Source organism: Phalacrocorax aristotelis, chromosome Z (assembly GCF_949628215.1).
Source record: "Phalacrocorax aristotelis chromosome Z, bGulAri2.1, whole genome shotgun sequence".
In the NCBI taxonomy this organism is placed as follows: domain Eukaryota; kingdom Metazoa; phylum Chordata; class Aves; order Suliformes; family Phalacrocoracidae; genus Phalacrocorax; species Phalacrocorax aristotelis.
The window spans coordinates 16,074,477-16,093,328 of NC_134311.1; the positions used below are offsets into that span (position 1 = coordinate 16,074,477).

The window sequence follows — 18,852 nt, forward strand, 5'->3', positions numbered from 1 at the left end:
TTTGAGACATTACCTATTAGATAACTGAGACGTTTAGCAAGGTATAGTACATCTTTTGAAGGCATAGAAGAATTGCTTTCAAGACCAATAGGACAATGAACTTTACTCAGGACTTAGAAAAGCTGTCATTTTTTTTCAGGGATAGGCAGTAGATACTCGGACTAATACAAAATATCAGCCACTATATAATCCTGCACACCTCTTAGAAGAATGTCACTATAAAAATGGAGGTATTGGTGAAGTGGACATGAATTCTATCTTCAAAAGTCTGGGAAGTCTCTAAACATGGCCACAGGATTCAGGAAATTTGATAACTACAGGATTATGCGTAAAGTCTTGTCATGACTTAAAACAAACTTATGAGATACAACAGGAATCAATTTTCCCATCTTAAAATAAAATTATTTAGCAGTGACAGGTGACAAGGCTTTATATAGAGGTAATAAAAAGATAAGTAATTGTCTAGGAAAAATGTGTAATCATGAATGCTCAATTAGGCTAGACAACATTTAGAGGGTCTGTAGCAAATCTGGTAGTAATTTTGTGACAAAGTAGATGATTTGGCAGCCAAGAGGGCCAACCGTGCCCTGGGGTGCATCAAGTCCTGCATTGCCACCGGGCGAGGGAGGGGATTGTCCCGCTCTGCTCTGCGCTGGTGCAGCCTCACCTCCAGTGCTGTGGGCAGTGTTGGGCACCACAGTACATTAAGGGTATAAAGCTACTGGAGAGTGTCCAGAGGAGGCCACGAATTTGGTGAGGGTTTAGAGGAGAAACCATACGAGGAGTGGCTAAAGTCACTTGGTTTGTTCGGCCTGGAGAAGAGGAGGCTGAGGGCAGCCCTCATGGTGGTCTGCAGCTTCCTCACAAGGGGAGGAGGAGGGGCAGGCGCTGATCTCTTCTCTCTGGTGTCCGATGACAGGACCCGAGGGAATGGCAGGAAGATGTGCCGGGGAGGGTTAGGTTGGGTATTAGGAAAGGGTTCTTCCCCCAGAGGGTGGTGGAGCCCTGGAACAGGCTCCCCAGGGTGGCAGTCACGGCACCAAGCCTGACACTCTTCAAGAAGTACTTGGACAACGCCCTCAGAGACATGGTGTAAGTTTGGGGTTGTCCTGTGCAGGGACAGGAGTTGGGCTCAATGATCCTTTCGAGTCCCTTCCAACCCAGGCCATTCTATGATTGTATGATTTCTACCAAAATGTAGTAGAAACTGTCCCTTACCTATTTAAGCCATGTTATGTATAGTTATGTACAGTATACTGTTATACAGTATCCTTAAATTCTGTCAGAAAATAGACTTTTTTTTTTCTGTGATTATAAACTGGATATGCACTAGCTTCTGCATGGATAATTTCACTGATAGGTTTTCATAATTTTTTCTTTTTTTCTGTATGTACACCTTTGAGGTATAGTATTCAAACATATTAATTAAAACTTACTCAATAACTTGTGGGCTGCTTTTTCCCTAATTTAGTGGTGACTGCAGTTTGGAAATTCAGATTGTATTACTTAGCTAGCTTCAGAAATCATATGATGTTGTTGCTCATACAGAAACAGTTAAGCAAAAATAACCAGCAGGAATGGTTTTAAGAGTCAGTGTTGGAAGAGCTTTTGCTTTAGTAAGATGAAAAAACAATCTACCATGAGACTTGAGGAAAGACACGGGCTGTTCTTGAACACAGCCTTCCTGAAATTGTTTAAAAGGTTTGTGAGACACTCAAGGAAAAAAAAATCTGATATATGACCACTAACAAATGATTTCAGCCAAACACTGCAGATTTTATAGTGGTGTGGAAAGATAATTACACCTGACCCAAGACAGTAAGAGGTGCTGTCAGCCCCCGTCTACTCAAATCCTAGTCCTAAACCCTTCGCAGAGACAAATTGCTCATCACCAGGTGAGGTTTTTACCATGTGCAGACACACTGCTCTGGGCAAGGTTTCTGCTTTTTCCCCTCCTGCTTTAGCTAGGTTAAAACGTCTCAGGCTGCCAGAAGTCTCAGAAGTGTTTACAGCATCGAAGTCAGTTGCAACCATGCAGGGTGATCTTCGAAGTGGGGCTTGGCGGCATGCCCTCTTGCTGTTCATAGCTAGCAGGGGGTAGAAATACCTAAAACAATTCCTTTTACCTGAACGTGCCACCTTTCACAGTAAGATGCAAAACCACCAGGGGTGAGCGGTATCTAGCAACCGCCTCCTTTTGCCCCACAGATCAATCTCTGAATAACAGTAGGGGAAGTGTGTGTTTGAAAGCAGCACTGGCTTCCACTTCAGAGAGCGAGCCAAGTAGCATATATTGGTAGATCTTCTTGCTAGTGTGCATTTTTATTTCTGTCTGATAAGGTGGAAACCTTTACTTCCCAGCTAGAATAGGGTGTACTGATCACTGTGTGCTTGTGGTGCAGTACCTAGCGGTAGGCAGAGACATGTCAGTGCCTTTTACCGATTTGGTGGCATTTGCAAAACACCGTCCTCCCAGTAGCCTCCTTATAGCAGCGAAGTCCAGAACGAGCAAGCTGCACCCCACAGGAGCGAGGATGGTTGCTTTACAGTGCAGAGGTGCGCGAGTGTCACCTCCCCGTTATGACTTTTTCACCAGAAACAGGCACTGTTGTCGTCTCCCTCGACGGGAATTTTGCAATGTGCCAGCTACTAAAAATGTTTCCTTTTGGGGGGGACGGGGACACACGACTGTTTTGGAGGCTAAACATCTTTCTTCGGCACAGCCCCCGCGCCCGGGGATTACCGTGGGGGTGCTCCGCGGTGACCCAGCACCGTGCACTCGCCCCCACCGGCGGTCGGGCGGGAACAGGAGGGGTGCGGGGGTGCGGAGACCTCCTTCCGGAGGAGTCGCCCTGCCCCCCTCCGCCCCCCGGAGAGCGCGGGCGGGGGTGATGCCGCGGGCGGCGGCCGCTCCTCCCCCGGCCCCTCTCCCCGCCGGGAGCCGGCGCGGGGGCCGGGGCCGGGGCCGGGGCCGGGGCGGGCGGGGCGAGGCGCAGGCGCGGCGCACGGCGGGCTGCAGCCGGGCCCCCGCGCCGCTCCCCGGAGCCGATGGCAGCTGCACAGCGCGGCCGCCCGGCGGAGCGCGGCGCGGCTCGGCGCCCCCGGCGCGGGATGCGCGGGCGGGCAGGCGGCGGCGGCGGCGGCAGCGGCTGCGGCAGCAGCTCCGGGAGCCGGAGGGACGGGGCCGGGCGGCCGGCGGCCGCCGCGCTCGCCTGACCTGCGTGCCCTCCCTGGCCGCGCCGGGCTGCCCCGAAGGATGTCCGCCCAGTCCAAAGCGACCGCATCCTCGTCCTCCTCGCCGTCCGAGGGGCCGCCGGCAGCCTCCAAAGCCAAGGTGAAGGAGCAGATCAAGATCATCGTGGAGGATTTGGAATTAGTCCTGGGGGACCTGAAAGACGTGGCCAAGGAACTTAAGGAGGTGAGAAGCAAAGGCGCACCCCTGGCCTGCCCCGTGGGGGGCGGGCACCCCTCGGCCGAGGGTCCTGCTCCCCCCGGGGTTCCGCTGCTGCCCCCGGGCTCCTTTCACCACTTCTTCACCGCAGGTGGAGCAACTGGTGTCCGGGCTGGGCGCAGGGCGGCCCGCGGCCGTGCTCCGGGGCGGGCGGCTGTGCCTCGCTGCGGCGCCCGGCCGTCCGGAACGGGACGGGGCGGCGCGGCTGAGCCCCGTGTCCCGGCTGCGGTGCGCCCGAGGGACGGTCGTGCTCCCTCCGCCACGGCTGCTAGGCGGCTCTTCCCGGGGACTTCCCTCCTTGGCGCAGCCATCGGAGTTGGTGTGGTGTGGGTTTTTTTTTTTTTTTTCTTTTTTTTTTTTTCCCCCGGGAGGCCGGGGGTGGGGTCCCCGCTGGGCGAGGAGGGTGTTTGGGGGAGCTGCGGGACCCGCAGCCCTGCCCGATCCCGGGCTGAGCCCGGCTGGCATCCTGACGATGGGAGAGGCGTCAGGAGCGGCTGCACTCAAGCTCTAGTGGATTTAACTTTTGGGATGCACGGTGCAGCCCCATGTTCGCCCCCGAGCAGCAGCCCGTCTCGGATCTCCCTGCCGGTGAGGGCTGGGGGCGTCCCGGACCCCCGCACCCGCCGCCCTGGGCGAGGGGACCCTGCCTGGCGCGACAAAGTCTGCTTCTGCGTTTGCAGGCAGCTTCACCGGGAGCTGAGCCCCCTGTTTATCTTGCCTGTCTGGCAAGATTGCCGTTGCAATCTCCTTTTTGCCGGTGGCGAGTGTCGTCTCCCCTAGGTTAATCTGCAGACGGAGTGTGATTACCGCGGGCATCTTCATAAGCAGGGAAATGCTGTAGCTGAAGGAAGACAATTCGGCTGTCCTTTTGGAGATTTTCACGTTATCTTGATTTTGCTACACAACTGGTCGACAGATGGTTGGATTATGCACCTAAATCCAAGTCCAGAATCTCTGTGCATTGCTTTATAATCTTGTATTTGAAATTTTTAACAGGCTGTGTTTTTTTTGCTATCAAATATTAGTTTTCTATTTTAACAACATTGTCAACAAGTTTCATTCAACAGACTTCTGCCATCTGAGACAGTCTGAAACTCACCCAGTGCTCCATATAATGTTGAAAGATGTATAAACACACAGCTCGCTAATCACAGCTGTTAGACTTCTTTCTCACCCACAGTTCCAGATTTCTCCTTTCTTCAAAATGTATCTATAATTTCTCTTTTCCTTAACATGCTGCTGTCCATGCTTTGTAATTTTTTGAGGTATTTTGAAATGGAAATAAACATGTTTTTTGTAGGGCAGTTCTTTAGACGTTTTAAAGAGCAAACTGCCCTCTCTTGCTGCAGAAGCACATTTTCAGGACCTGGAGAGAATGTACTGTGTAATCTGTCCCAGAATGTAAATAATTCTCTGCACATAATCAGTCCTAGCTTTCCTCTAGTGAGCAAACAAGATCACTGTAGGTGGAGGTCGTATGCCATCATTTACTGTGGCATATTTTATCTAAGCAAACTTTTCTGTTCTGGTTGATGGCATCTGTGAAAGAGAACTGGGTTTACCTCTGCTTGATGGGGAGGTGGCTTGTGTAGAAAGAACTCCTTTCCCAAGCAGAGCAAAATGTAAAAAGGAAGTTGTAGAGAAACGGTGTTGTAACTCTGTTAGGTGCTACGTACCTGTTGAAGGTTTGAAGGATTGCCAAGAGCATCTATTTTGAGAAAATAAAAGTAATTTTATAAAAAGGATAGTTAAAGCTTGTTCAGAACCACGAGTTTTTGAGTAATGCTTTTCTTTAAATATGTCTTACAGAGATGATAGTTGCAATACTCTGACGAACAAGGATGGCATAGGCAACTCTCTGCTTGTTTGCAATATTATCATTATGTGCTAAATACACATCGTGTGACACTTATTTTGAAAAAGCTGCAGAGGATTGCCATCTGAGTACCTGAGTCTGCCTTTTGCACTAGGGACTAAATCTGTACAAGAGCTCTTGATCTGCAATGTATACCTTTTTATGTGAGGGTTAATTGATATTATAAGCTAATAATTAGTCTTGTTCATAGATTGTTTGTAGGTGTTAGAAAACATTGACAGATCTTTCATTAAAGCATATAGGAAGTTGGAGTATAGTCACTTTTGGATTATCATACACAGGGGTATACCTGTGGTTCCCTTCACTTGTGGTTCCCTACTGTAGGACCAGGCAAAGTGATAAACTAGAGGATATAAGTTTGCACTTTCCATTTCAACTACGTATTGTTCTTCTTCAAATGTTTTGGCTAACTTTTTTTTTTTTAATTTTCACTGTGTGTTTGCTGCAGTCCAACTGTTGTGGTACAACCTTTCTGTTGTTAATTCCTTTTTCTTTTTAATTACGAATGTAGTATTCTGAGAATAGCCTCTTATTCTTTTTATTACTATTCTGTTAGAAAAGACTTCAATTCTGCTATAGAGGTAGGGCAGGAGGGCTTTTTTTTTGTGCAATTACAGTAATATTTAGTTGTGATATTGAAAATATGGCATTTGTAGAACACTGTTTTTTCCTATCTATGATAACCTTTTGTTACCCTAAATATACATTATTTAATTATTTATTAATGTATTAATGTACTACTTTAGGTATTGGGATAGACTGGATGTCCTCTCCTAGTATCTTTCAGTCTTCATTTGTAAGTTTTTATATTCAAAGTACTCTCAAACTGAAGGATAGTTTCATTGCTTCAGAGTGGACTGTTCTATAACAGTGAAGGAGTATGGTTGTACAAGACTTGTATGTCTTGTTACATTTAGCTTGTTATAGTTTACTTACATTAGTGCATTTGCATCTGCCCTTTTTTCCAAAGATTTTTCTAACTGATGCTTTGACGTTTTTCTGTATTTAAAAGGGGGAAGGCAGGAGTGGGGAGAGGATGGGCTGTTAAATCCAGATGTGCAAATCATGAAGATTACATATTTTCTGTAAAAACATAGGACTAGATAATGCGGATTAAAAGAAGTACATGTTAGGAGTTACTGTGTCTCAGAAATGGAACATCTGTCTTTTTTTTTTTTTTTCCTTTTTTCTCCTTATTTATTGGTCTGGTTTGCTTTGGCTAAGGTAACCACAAAAGACTAAGGACGGAGAGGGGGGTGACTGGGAGACATGTTAGGATGGAGTGGTCCTAAGTCCACAGTCTGAGCTTATGTATGGCTAGTCCTCTCTAGGGTGCAGTTAACTAAGGAAACTAAGGAGAGACTTGGCCCCTTTTGTCTCCTTGCTAAAAAGAAACACAGGGTGGGTGTGTACCAACAGTGGGATGTGTTTTTGTGCTGGAAGAAATTAACGGATTTAAAATGGATTGAGTGGCTGTTATTTGATGAATATTCCAAAGAAAAATCAAAGGGGTGCCAGAGGATTGAGTAACACTGACTGTTCCTTTAGTCCAGGCTGTTTCAAAATGAAGTTGGTAAAGCCTTTAATTGTGATTCTCCTCCATGGGATTGGATGAAAGACCTTTTTCTCTGGAGTCTGTCTAGAAGGATGGTTATTATTAAGTGTTGCTTTGCAGATTATATTTATCTGTCTGGTACCTAAATAATGAGGTGATGAATGCTGCTGGAAAACAGCAGATGTAAAATGTATGATGTAGCTCTAAGTCTCTGATGACTTAAGAAGAGATTGTAGGTGGTGTGCATGCATACTTGTGGACAGCAGGGCACAGAGATCTGTATCATCTTAATGCTAATATTTATAATTTTAAAGACTTCCCTGCTTTCACATTTTCTAATAATGGTTCAAATTTCTGTAGCCTTGCACTTGTTTATATTAAGGAAATACTTAACTAAATAATTTGATAAATACTTTTTGTAATAATAAGATTTCATCATGCAGAACAAATTCCTGGAAGTTATGTGTGAAATGTTTGCATAGCTTTGAATTGGCTAAATATGCTTCAACCTTTTATCGAAAGGAAGCAGCTGTGTAGCTATTGCCAATGTTTAGAATAATCCAAAATGGAAGTGCAGGAGAAACAGTAGCCCTTACAGGCATTGCACATGCATCAGTAAATTTCCAGTATTTTTGAGTCTACCTCCTCTGCTTTAAATCCTCCAAAATGTCTTGCTGATAGAACAAGTGATAATCCTCCCTCACCTAACTGACACATTTATTTTCCATAAAGATGTGATCTATAAAATTTGGGCAGTACTTAACAAGTAATATTTTCTAAGCAATCATGGAACTAGCAGGTGCCAACCACCCCTCTCTCCAAACACCACGACAAAGTTTGTTGTGGGGTAGATGGCTTGATTCCATAACCAGGCCAGTCATCATTCTTTCAAGTGGAGGATGGTCATGTATTCCATGGTCTTCATTTCTGGATCAGGCTGGCAGTTGCATATTACAGTTTCAACACCAATGTTTTCCATTCCATTTTTGTTCTGGTGTTCAGCTAACTGTCCAGATGGCAGGAAGGCACTTCAGCTTCTTGCATGTTAATACAGAAACTAGGAAGCTGCAGTTCGTATCTACCAAGAGGATTAGAGCAGCAGCAATCCTGTATCAGTATCTCTGATGTGCAGGCAGCAGTACAAACACCAACACAAAAAGTGTTTTGGGTTCATATTGCTGCATGAAGGTGGGGTGTGGGTGGGTGGGGGTATTATAGCATAGGTATAGAATGTACTATATAGAAACCAAAGAGTAGGTCTAAGAATAGCAGAACATTTTAATCCCTTCCTTCTTCTCCTGCTGATAACCTGCTCCATCTCCTTTTTGGGCTCTCTCCAGATGTCAAGGACCTGCCACTTGGTAGTGGCAGTTGAAGGAAGAGGTTCCTGAACTTACTTGTTCCTAACGTTAGACATCCAATAAATGCAGATGCCCTTCTTACATATAGATTCTGGATGCTGGCCCTCTTAACAGTGTTCCTCTCGGAGTCTTGCTTCAGTGGATGTGCTCTGTGTATATGCAGATTTTGTTAGTAGAGATGTGAGAGGGGCTGAAGCTTTCTTGTGATTTTTATTGCTGTAGCTGGCATTGTGGTCCAGTTCAGGTGGACCACGTGGTCAGGACCAGGGGTCAGGGCCAGGACCAAGGTGTCGTATGACTAATGGCATTGCCCATTCCCAAACTTGCTCATCTCTCTAGCAGCAGAGTTTTTTTTCTGATTTCTTATAGCAATTCTTAGTGACAAATGCAGTTGTGAACTGTACCTAGATGTTTATTATAAGTGCATAGTATGAGTCGTTATGTAAGACAGGCACTGCACAGCATCTTCATTGTGATCTGCCCAGGGGTCCAAATGGGGCCATGGAAGTAACAGAATTGTAATTTTCCTTTCCTTTTATTTCTTGTGGTCTATGAAGCATTTATATAGTTATATACAACAACAAAGTGCAAATGTATTACGATAAAATTCTTGCGCTGGTAGTGTTGGTAAAGCTAACGGAGCTAAAAGGTAACTGTGAACCTTAAAAAACCCCACGTTTTAAGGTTGGCAGAAACATTTTAAATGCTGATATATGACAAAGTAAGGTTGCTCCACATCTGATTCGTAACCAAAGCTACCAAAAGTTAGTAATTGTATTGTGTAACACAATGAAAAGAACGTCTAGTGTACATATAGAGCATTGCTTGTTAATATCAAGAGGCCTGACAAAGGGAAGCACACTGTTAATTTGTGCTAGCTATTTTTTAATAAACACTCATGTCAGCTACTTCATTCCCTTTATGCAATACTAAACTCCTGATAGTAATATATATTGTGCAACCGTGAGCTAAATAGAGCATATATAAATTCAGTTTTCAAATAAAACCGGTACCACAGTAAAAATATATATCTTTGTGCTAAAGTTTGAGCTTCACACAGTCTGTGCACTACGGACCGTGATACAGAAAACAAAAGTAGTGAGTAGTGAGGCATGAACTTTGGTCTGTTGCAATCAGATTTGTCCATTCGCTTCAGTAGGAGCAAAATTAAGCTTAAGGGTGAATGAAGTTAGTTTTGGGCTGCTTCATTTTTGCCAAAACTTCAGAATTCAGAGGAATCTTTTGCTGCAAAGTGTATGTATGAATGCGTCCTACAAAAACAGTGACTAGGTTGAGCACCATCACTGAAGTTTTGCAGATTTTTGCCAGTTTCCTCTGGAAATGAAACAATGCTTCTGTTCCCATTACTCATATTGGACAAAGTTCTGGAACAGTATTCTGGCTTCCAGTCAAAAACTTACAGCCAAATTGCTACTCATGGTCAATTTGTACACAACTAATTAATACTCCTCCTGGGGAGGTGCAGGAGAGGTACAAATGTCTCTGAGTTTAAAGAGTACTTTCCCATAGTGCCTTTTTCACGATACCTTAATGAAGAGAGCATCACTATATCCTCTTCTAGTTTTAATTTTTTTTTTTACAGCTGCAAAATATTGCTGGCTCATAGTCTTCATTGTATATTATACCAGTTTTTTGAAAGGCAGGTGAACTGAAGGGTCAGTGACGTCACACGTAGCTCATGTATACCCTGCTCAGGTGCCCCCATTTTTTATTTCAGCAGAGATTATTGCTGTGAGGCAGACAGAGTGAAGGGCTCTGTTTTGAATATGTGCTACTGCTGTTGCCACATAACCTGCGGCTGATGTTCAGCCATGCAACTTATCACTAGTGTAGTTACTCATACATAGCTAGGGATTTGTTCTGTTCTGCTAGTAGTCAGGCTTTTTGTTTTTGTGTTGATGTTTTGGTTGCTTTTTTGTGTGTGTGTGGTTTTTTTTTTAATAGATGCAGTAAATAGCAGCTAATGTACATTGTTTTCTTAAGGTAAAGGTCTTGAGGTAGCATTTCACTCAAATTTCAATATAGGGTGCATATTATCTATTTTACTGAATCTTTAATGTGTTAGCTGTGAATGTATGATAAGGACTGCAGCCTATACATGCCTCTTTCTTTCACAGCTCATGTCCAGCTCTGTATATCATCGACTCTGGTCATTCTTGCTGCAGCTACCTGCAATGCTTCAAAATGCCCTTTTTTACTGTACTCAGGGGAAGGAGAAAAGCAGGGCTTGCTTTCACTGTGGAAGGGCTGAGAAAATCCTCTTGCTACAGCTTCCCTGTGTCAGGCTGTGTGTGTGTGTTGGATGACGGGGGTGGGAGGGCTTGGTGGCTGATCTGCTGGCATTCTGGTTTTGATTAAAATTACTGTACTACAGCTGATGGGAGTAGTGAGGAGCAATTGCCTCCAAACAGGAGTAGTACCATCAGTTGTTGCTTTTGCAAAAATTATAGTACGTTCGTATGCCTTTAAAGGTTTACAAACTCATCCATTGTTTCATGCAGCGTGTGCCACATTGTATTATGAAGACAGAGCACTGATGTTGAATCATTTCCAGATTTCATTGTAGATTATTTCTTGGTAATCTGAAAGATTCTGCAATTTTAAAACACCTTTCTGTTTTTTCTCCTTAAATATTTTTTGATGAATCCACAGTAATTATTTTAGACTTTCAGTCATGATGGTATTATGTTCTGCTCTTCATTGTGGCCTGTTTACAGTTCTTTCAGTGAACAGCTTCAAGGTAGCAGCAGAGTAAGCCATCCTTACTTGCACTGTAGTAATTTGTGTTATAAATAAGAGAAGAAGATAATTTAATGCTTCTGAAAATAGTGTGAGAAATTTATTATTCGTTTAAAGTGAGACCATCTCCATGGGTCTCCAGGACTTTGATGGGGAATCAAAAACTAGATTTGGGCTTTACATTCAACTGCAGAAAGTGAGATAAGTGCTTAAAGTTTTCAGAATTTTGGTATCTAGTAGCATTTTATACTTTCATGGAAATGGCACTTTTTTAAAACAGGCAAAGATGGAGATTTTTAAAATGAATAAACGAACAAACAAACATTAACAAGTAAACAGTTTGGGCTTGCTTCTCCATCATAATTTATTGGTTTATAGCCATGTAACTGTGTCCTTTCTGTATAAAATTAATGTGAAAATGTGAAAAATCAAGGTCAGTATGTTTTTTACTGTGGCCTAACAAAAACCATGTATAATTCTTTCTTGGCATGCATTGTCATTGAGTTCTTGTTTAGTTGGTTTGTTTTTTTTTTTAATACACCTTCTGCTTTTTCTTGCCTTTTTGTTAAAACTGGGCAAAAAGAACACTTTTTTCAGTGTTAGTTCTCTGAATTCTTGTAAGGGCACCTGCTAATGAGAGAGTAATTGTCCAGCTAAATTAACTACTGAAAGTTCAGTGATTATTGGATAAATAATAGGAACAAATATATTTATTTTTAAATACAGAACCACGAACTGGTTGAGGTTGAAAGGATATTTTCCAACCCATTCAAGAGTCACCTAGACCAGGTTGTTTGGGATCTTGTTCTTGAATATCTTCAAGAGCGGTGGCTCCACAACTTTGGACTACCTATTAGTGTTGAATCATCCTCACAGTAAAAATGTTTTGTCTTGTGTTTAAATAGAATTTCCTATATTTCAGTTTGTGCCTGTTGACTGTTGTCCTCTCATATAGCACCACTGAGAAGAGTCTGGCTTTGCCTTCTTACTCCTTCCAATCAAGTATTTATGCATACTGGGATAAGAATCCCTTGAGCCTTCTCTTCTCCAGGCTATACCATCCCAATTCTCTCAGCTGCTCCTCATGTAGCAGATGCTCCAACCCCTCAGTCATCTCGTGAACCTTTTGCTGGACTAGCTCCAGTATATTCGTATCTGTCTTGTACTGGGGAGCCCAGAACTGCACAATACTCCAGATGTGGTGTCAAATAATCAGGTATATATGCAGTGAAAATACTATGTTACAAACATTAGCTTCCCTCAATAAATATTTCTTTATCTGAAAAATTTAAATTAGCTGAAAACCATATTTTCTACTTTTTCATTAAAGTTGCAGTAACAAATGGTTATGGACTTCTCACTGACTGTGATCTGAACCTGCATTTTTCTTACTTTCAGACAGAAGAATACATAACAGATTTGCAGTATAACTCCCTATATGAATGTAACGGATGCATACACCAAGGGTTTGGAGCTGGTGTTCAAAAGTGAGTTCAGGTACTGGGGCATGTATGTGACATTAGGCAGTGATGACGGGAACGGAGGGCTGCAGCTCATTCTCATTTTACAGGAATGCCACTCCTCTTCCTCTGTAACATCTCTCCATGAACCTGTGATCCTTTTCCCCACCTCCAAATGAAATTGTCCAGGCAAACCCAATGTAATAATTCAAACTAACTTTGTGAATCAGTCATTAATTTTGCCCTTCTGAACCAACCTCTGCAGCTGTCAGTTTTCACTTTGATTTCTCAACTTCTGTTGTATCCTATTAATCCTTCCATTTCCACAAGGCTTTTTGTTTTCCTAGCCCTTTTCCTCTTTTCCCTTGTAACGGTTTCTGGTGCTTTTGCAATGTTATCTACCTCACTGTTAGTGAGTTATCAAAGTGACATCTGGCTTGTTAAACATGGGAGTGCTTGTCTCTCCATTCTTAAATGTTGACTCAGGAAAGTCAACATCAAAGTTTTAAGATTGGTCTTAAGACTTTCAGGTGACTCTAGCATTCATCTTAGTAACACAATTGTTCTCCTCATGCATCTTTTGCATGCTAATAGGAGATTCTCCTGTGTAGGATCTGGAAGCATTGTAAGCACTTTTTTCTAGCTCAATTTCCAGTCTGGTATATGAACTGAAAACTGTGTTGTTTGGATTCCAAAGTTGTCTTGGCTATTGTTACAAGCAGAAGTTTTTTGTTTAAAGTCCATAATAGGTTAACTTAGCATTGTTTTCCAGCTTTCCAGTTCAGCATCCAGAATATTTAAAATTCACTCCCATCTTTTCTCAAAATACTATAGTGCTACTCTCTTAAATAAAAGATTTTCAGTCACCAGCTAGAGTGCCCTTTATTCTCGATGTGGTTTTACTGATGATTGCAGAGATCATCTGAATGGGATAAGTTTACCACAGCAGGTGGTCTGTGCTAGTGAGTTTTATCTGTGGTAACTGGCATGGTACAGTCTAGGCTTATTTGACTTCCATGGCTTATAGGTAATTTTATGGAACAATTTAAGGTTCAGTAAAGCTGTGGTATTTGGATAAAGAAATGTCTTGTGTATGGACACTGTGCCTGCTAGTCTGCATAATTTATTAAGACTAGGAAACTATTTGCCTCTGCTGAAGTAATAACTTTGGTTTATTGGAATCAAAGTACAGATGGTAAGGTGAACCTGTAAGGCTTACAGAAAACTAGTGTTTACTAGAACGGTTATGTTGTGGCAAGAGAATGAGGAGGTTGTGATTGTTAGGTTTTTTTGTTACCTCTTGACAATTGGTTTGCATGTGCTTGTTTTTCAGATGGTGGTTATTTGATTCCATCTATTAAAGAAATTAATAGAATTTGGATGGTTGGATAGCAAGCCTTTCAAATCGTGTGCAAACACTTTAGTTAATTATTTTCATTAGCTGTCTTAAATGTTAGCAAGCAGAGCCTTTGCTGATGTGATACAGTGTAACCATCAATGTATTTGGCTAAGCTGAGACTTTCACTTGATGAGTGTCGCGGAAAATATAGTGTACTACAAAGATATATGAGACAATAGAGCAGCACCAAAAACCTTCAGCCCTCAAGCCAATATATTGCTACATGTAGTAATCTTTAAAGCAGGGATGGATGGATAAGTTGCACAAAAAAAGTCATAGTGCTTCAGGTGCTTCAGGTGCTGAACTAGAAAAAAAAATCTACTGCACAGGAGTGAGAGCTTTTTATTTAGTACAGGCTGTACATAGTCTGTTTCTTGCTTCAGATTAAAGCAGCAAGAACAAGACAGAAAAAGTGGTACATTGAAAATACTTAGGTTGATCTTTGAGGAATGTTTGAAGGATATAGTGAACCTGAGGACGCTATGATGCAAGTAGGACAGTGGCTCAAATTACTTTCCCCCCCTGTTTCTAAGGTGGTGTATGGTGAATAAAATTAATTCGACTTTGTCAGAGCTGTGCGATCTTGTATTAACTGGCCTGTTGTCGTTAAGCAGTGTCAGTCGTTCTGGAGATTTGATATATATATGTGTGTTCGTGAAGTTGGTGCCTGATTCACATGATTCATGTTCTTCATTTTAGGAGAAATTAAAACACCAGTACTTTTATAGACAGTAATGTGTATGAATTGCAATGACGAGGTTCCAGTTCTTTTATCTGAGGCGTAAGTTCATTCCATACCAATGATTTGTAGTCTAAGATTGATTAAAGCTAGACATAGGTAAGAATTTTGCATTTAATGTTAGGTAACTGATGGAAATATCTTTTAAAAATGTCTAAAAATGTCTTCTAAAATCTTAGAAGTCCATAAAAGGACTCGTAAAATCTTTTCTTCACTAGTGAATTTTTTCTGAGTGTTTGCTGCAAGTTTGTAGGTATTATAGGTAGCATCCTAGTGGAAAAATTGACCGTCTTAATGAGTGGCTGCTATGTACTATGTCTAGGAGATGAACACTTGGCTAGCATCATGAATTTCTACTTCAAGTTTCTTAGGAATTAAAAAAAAAATCACCTCTATCAAAGTCAAAATTTATTCAGTGTACACAACCTTAGAAATAGGGCCACTTTTATGCTTTCAGCAGAATATTAAATGTACCTAGTCAGTTATTTTCTCCATAACTTGGTAGTCTGCTGCAAACTTACACTTCGTTTAGAATATAAATTATTTCTGAGATTGAATGTTTAACAGATATTAGTCAACCAAGGGCTTAAAATAATATGCTAAAAGAAAAAGTTAATAAATAACACTCTGGATGAATTCCTTCTCTGGGAAAAATGTAAACAACCTTGACTTGATGCTTTGCATTATGGACTGAGGTGTAGTTAGCAATAATCTATTATGAAAAGAATGAAGGATCTATATTTCTGTAGATCTTGTGGAACATTTGCTAAATGTGAAGAATGCTTCTGTTTAGTTTTCACCACTTCTGACAGTGACATCTCATGATATAACGTTAATGTCCTGGTAATATGTGACAGCTTTTAGAATGATTTTTGTTTCTTTTATACCTATCTTTTGAAAGAGTGGCAAGGCTCAGAGGGAATTTGGAACATTATTGAGCCTTAATTTTCTAAAATCAAGTTCTTGTTTTAATAACTGCTTGATTTGTACTTCTCCCATGTTCATCGATTATTTCTCAGCTTAATTTATTAATCAAGAATGAGGCATCATTGTTATCACTGTGAATTACAGATATGATATGTCTTCCTTCTCTGCATGGTTTCTTGTACCTAACGAAACAAAACTGTCAGTCACATATACACTAATATATTGCAATTCAATCTTGATCAAGTGGATTTTATGATACTTAAATGTCTATTTTGAACAGATTAAATTATTTCCTTGCTTTCTGTACAGTAACTATAGCCTTGCAATATTTCAGTACAATTTTTCATTGAAGAACTTTGTATAGACTTTGGGACCCTGTATGGCCAGAGGATAAGATGTCAGCATCTTGCTTTCTTCTAACATACAGCAGTAGCGAGTGTGTGTGGCTTTAAGGTTTTTTTCCAATGAAGATGATGTTCTTGGAGTCTTTGTGTGCTTCCTACTGCAGACTGCCATGGAAAATAGACATAGGAACCATAGTACAATGTTTTTATGAATGTAAACTGTTTATTCTAGGCAAAAAAAACCCCAACAGGCAAACAAATAAACAGTGACAATAAAATTTTGTTAAAATTTTAGTAGTGGTACAGGTTAGGAGGAGGTTTATCAGTAAGTCTTTTCCCCTTAGCAGTACCCTTATCTTTGATTTCCTTCTGCTTCTGACTTTTGTAAGGCATTTATTTGAGATGCAAAGTTAATATGTATGATAAATTAACATACATAGAGCACCGTGGTGTTGTGGCTAGACTACTTGCAGAACTTGTCTCCTGTGACACAGACATGTGCTTAACATAATTTTCTCTGTTCATGCATGTATGTCCTCTAGTGGAAGTGGTTGCAGATGATATACAAGGCATCCTCCATTTTTTAGGAAGCATATCCTATTTCTAGCTCCATAGAAAGAGACCTTTCTGAAGGAATGATTTTCTTTAAGGATATTAAAGGGGAACTAATTACCTTAGTGTTTTCTGAACCACATCTGAGGAACAATGAAACTGTAAAAGCTCTGTAGGGACTTGCAGCCTAAGTAGAAGTATTTACAGGATGAGGTAGTGTGGTTGTCAGTATTGTTGCAGTGTGTACTTTATCAGGAAAGAAATCTTGCAAATGAGTAGTCTGCTTTCCTAATGAGAAGACAAACGTGTTGCATTAAATTCAGCAACAATTTAACAGTTTCCTTTTATTCTCCAAAGAATACGTTCAGGATGAATGTTGACACAGTGTTATCTTTATTTGCAGACTGCTCTGGGGCCTCTGCTGCTCATCCTTGCCTTGTGTAACAAGATTGGTAGTTTTCACTACAGGTGTGAATAAAGTTATAACTACAAAAAAGAGGAATACGAATTATTAGTGAAATTTTTTAGTTCGTGATAAAACCTCAGGATGTTGTAGGTGCTGGAACTGTTGACGTAGAACGAAGAACTTGGATAAAATACAGGAAGTAAGAAAGGAAGAAAAAGTAGGGATGCTGATCATGAAGGAAGGCAGATGGTGAGAAAAAAAAGCTTTGCTGACATTTTTTCCAGTTAGAAAAAGAAGATGAAATTGCAGTAAAAGACATTCCAGCCATAAACTCAGCTTATGATATTTTCTGAAATGTCATGACTTTTCTGTGTGGTGGTCTATGTTTGATTTACAAATAGATGACTGGAAAGAGCAAACTATGTCTTCTGAGTCTAAGACCCTTCTATTGGAGGCAGATCACATGTTTCTTTGTGAGTTTACCTAGCTTCCTTTTTAATATATCCATTTCTTCTCTTGTTCTTCTCTTCCTACTGTTCACATTGGAATATTATTTTATAACAATTTATGTCACATATTGGAATCTTTTAAAATTTTTTTTAATCCCCTCTCCTTCCCACCCCCCTGCCCCAACCCACAGGGTTTATTTGCTAGTGTTGTCACTCAGCTCAGTAGCTCTTAAATATTTCTTCCTCTACCTGTACTTGTGTGTTGGTATTTTAGTAAAGAAAGTCTTACTTCTTTTACTAATTTGGTAGACTTGCTCGCAACCATACTCCTTCTCTTCAGCAGATCTCACCACTTAGCATCAGTTGCAAAGTCTAATTCAGTTTGTTAATTATGTCTTTAACAATATATCCTTATTTACTGTACAATCTTTATTTCCATGAAGTCTTGGTGGACTGTTTATCTCTGTGTGCTCTTTGAGGCGGTTTCTCACCAAATTTGTTCTGGAACTGAAGGGCTATGGTAGTTCTGATTGGTTTTGTGCTTTTACTTGAATACATTGCAGAAACTGCAGTCCTCCTCTGTATCCAGATGCATGAGCTTCTCAGTTAACCTTGTTAATCAGTCCCTTGTGTTCTGTCAACATCTATATTTTTTAAATTTGAGACCATTTTCTGTTTTTTATTATTGTTCTTCTTATTATTAATTTTATTTTTTAAAAAATGAAGTGTGTTGCCTACTGTCATATGCAGGGTTATTTTTATGATTGCTCTTTCTACTGGGCCTGAAAGGTCTGAAATGGCCTAATCTCTTACTGAAGCAGTGACTAGTTGAGAAGGATGTGTCTGGTTTCATTCTCAGGAATACATGTATATTACCCTTAACAATAGCAATGTTGCTTGTGTTACTGGGTATACTTGAGTTAGGAGGAGATGGGAAGTGCAAAGGCCGGTGAATAAGTAGTTTATTGGACAATTAAGTAGATACTGTGGGTTTAGTTGGTCTGATAGGTTCAAAGACTAATAATTACCAAATGTTTTTATGAAACAATGGTTACACCACTGTAGTATTATTAATTACAATAATTTAAATGACAAAAGTTGAGACTGCAAAGAGGTAAGCTGAAAAAGGCAAGACACGAAGTGAAGGAAACTGATGTTAGTCTTTAGAGTGTGAGTAACGTCTGTGTGGTCTGGCAAGGAAATCTGAAATGTCAGGAATACAACTTCAGGAGGGATTTCCACTGAAATTTATCCTTGCTATTCTTAATTTTATTTTTTTCTACCTCCTGTAAAAGCATCGTCTTAGTCACCTTAAATTGCAGCTTTTACTTTCATGAAGAAATATGTCCACTGTGACTTTTCTGCAGTGGTAGTCTCCTATTGTTATTTATAGACTTAAGCTCCTATTTTTTTTGTTGTTAATATTTTGTTCTTTGGATGTTAGACCATCATAATATTTTTGTGTTGTGCTTCTTTAAGGAAGCATATGTTGTGGTTCTGCTTTTTTGCTGCCTGTTTTCTCAGACCATGATTATTTTCCAAAAGCATATTTCATAATATCTTTTCCTCTTCT

The 18,852-nt window shown here is 40.9% G+C and overlaps 1 protein-coding gene across 1 annotated transcript in view; it reads left to right on the plus strand.

Moving 5' to 3' along the window:
• The first annotated feature begins 2,891 nt into the window (after positions 1–2,891).
• The window catches only part of PRR16 (proline rich 16), a 166,510-nt gene continuing 150,549 nt past the window's right edge, over positions 2,892–18,852 (plus strand). Inside the window, 2 exon segments of the mRNA XM_075079053.1 lie at positions 2,892–3,227; positions 3,230–3,418. Of these exon segments, the coding sequence (XP_074935154.1) occupies positions 2,892–3,227; positions 3,230–3,418 (525 nt within the window).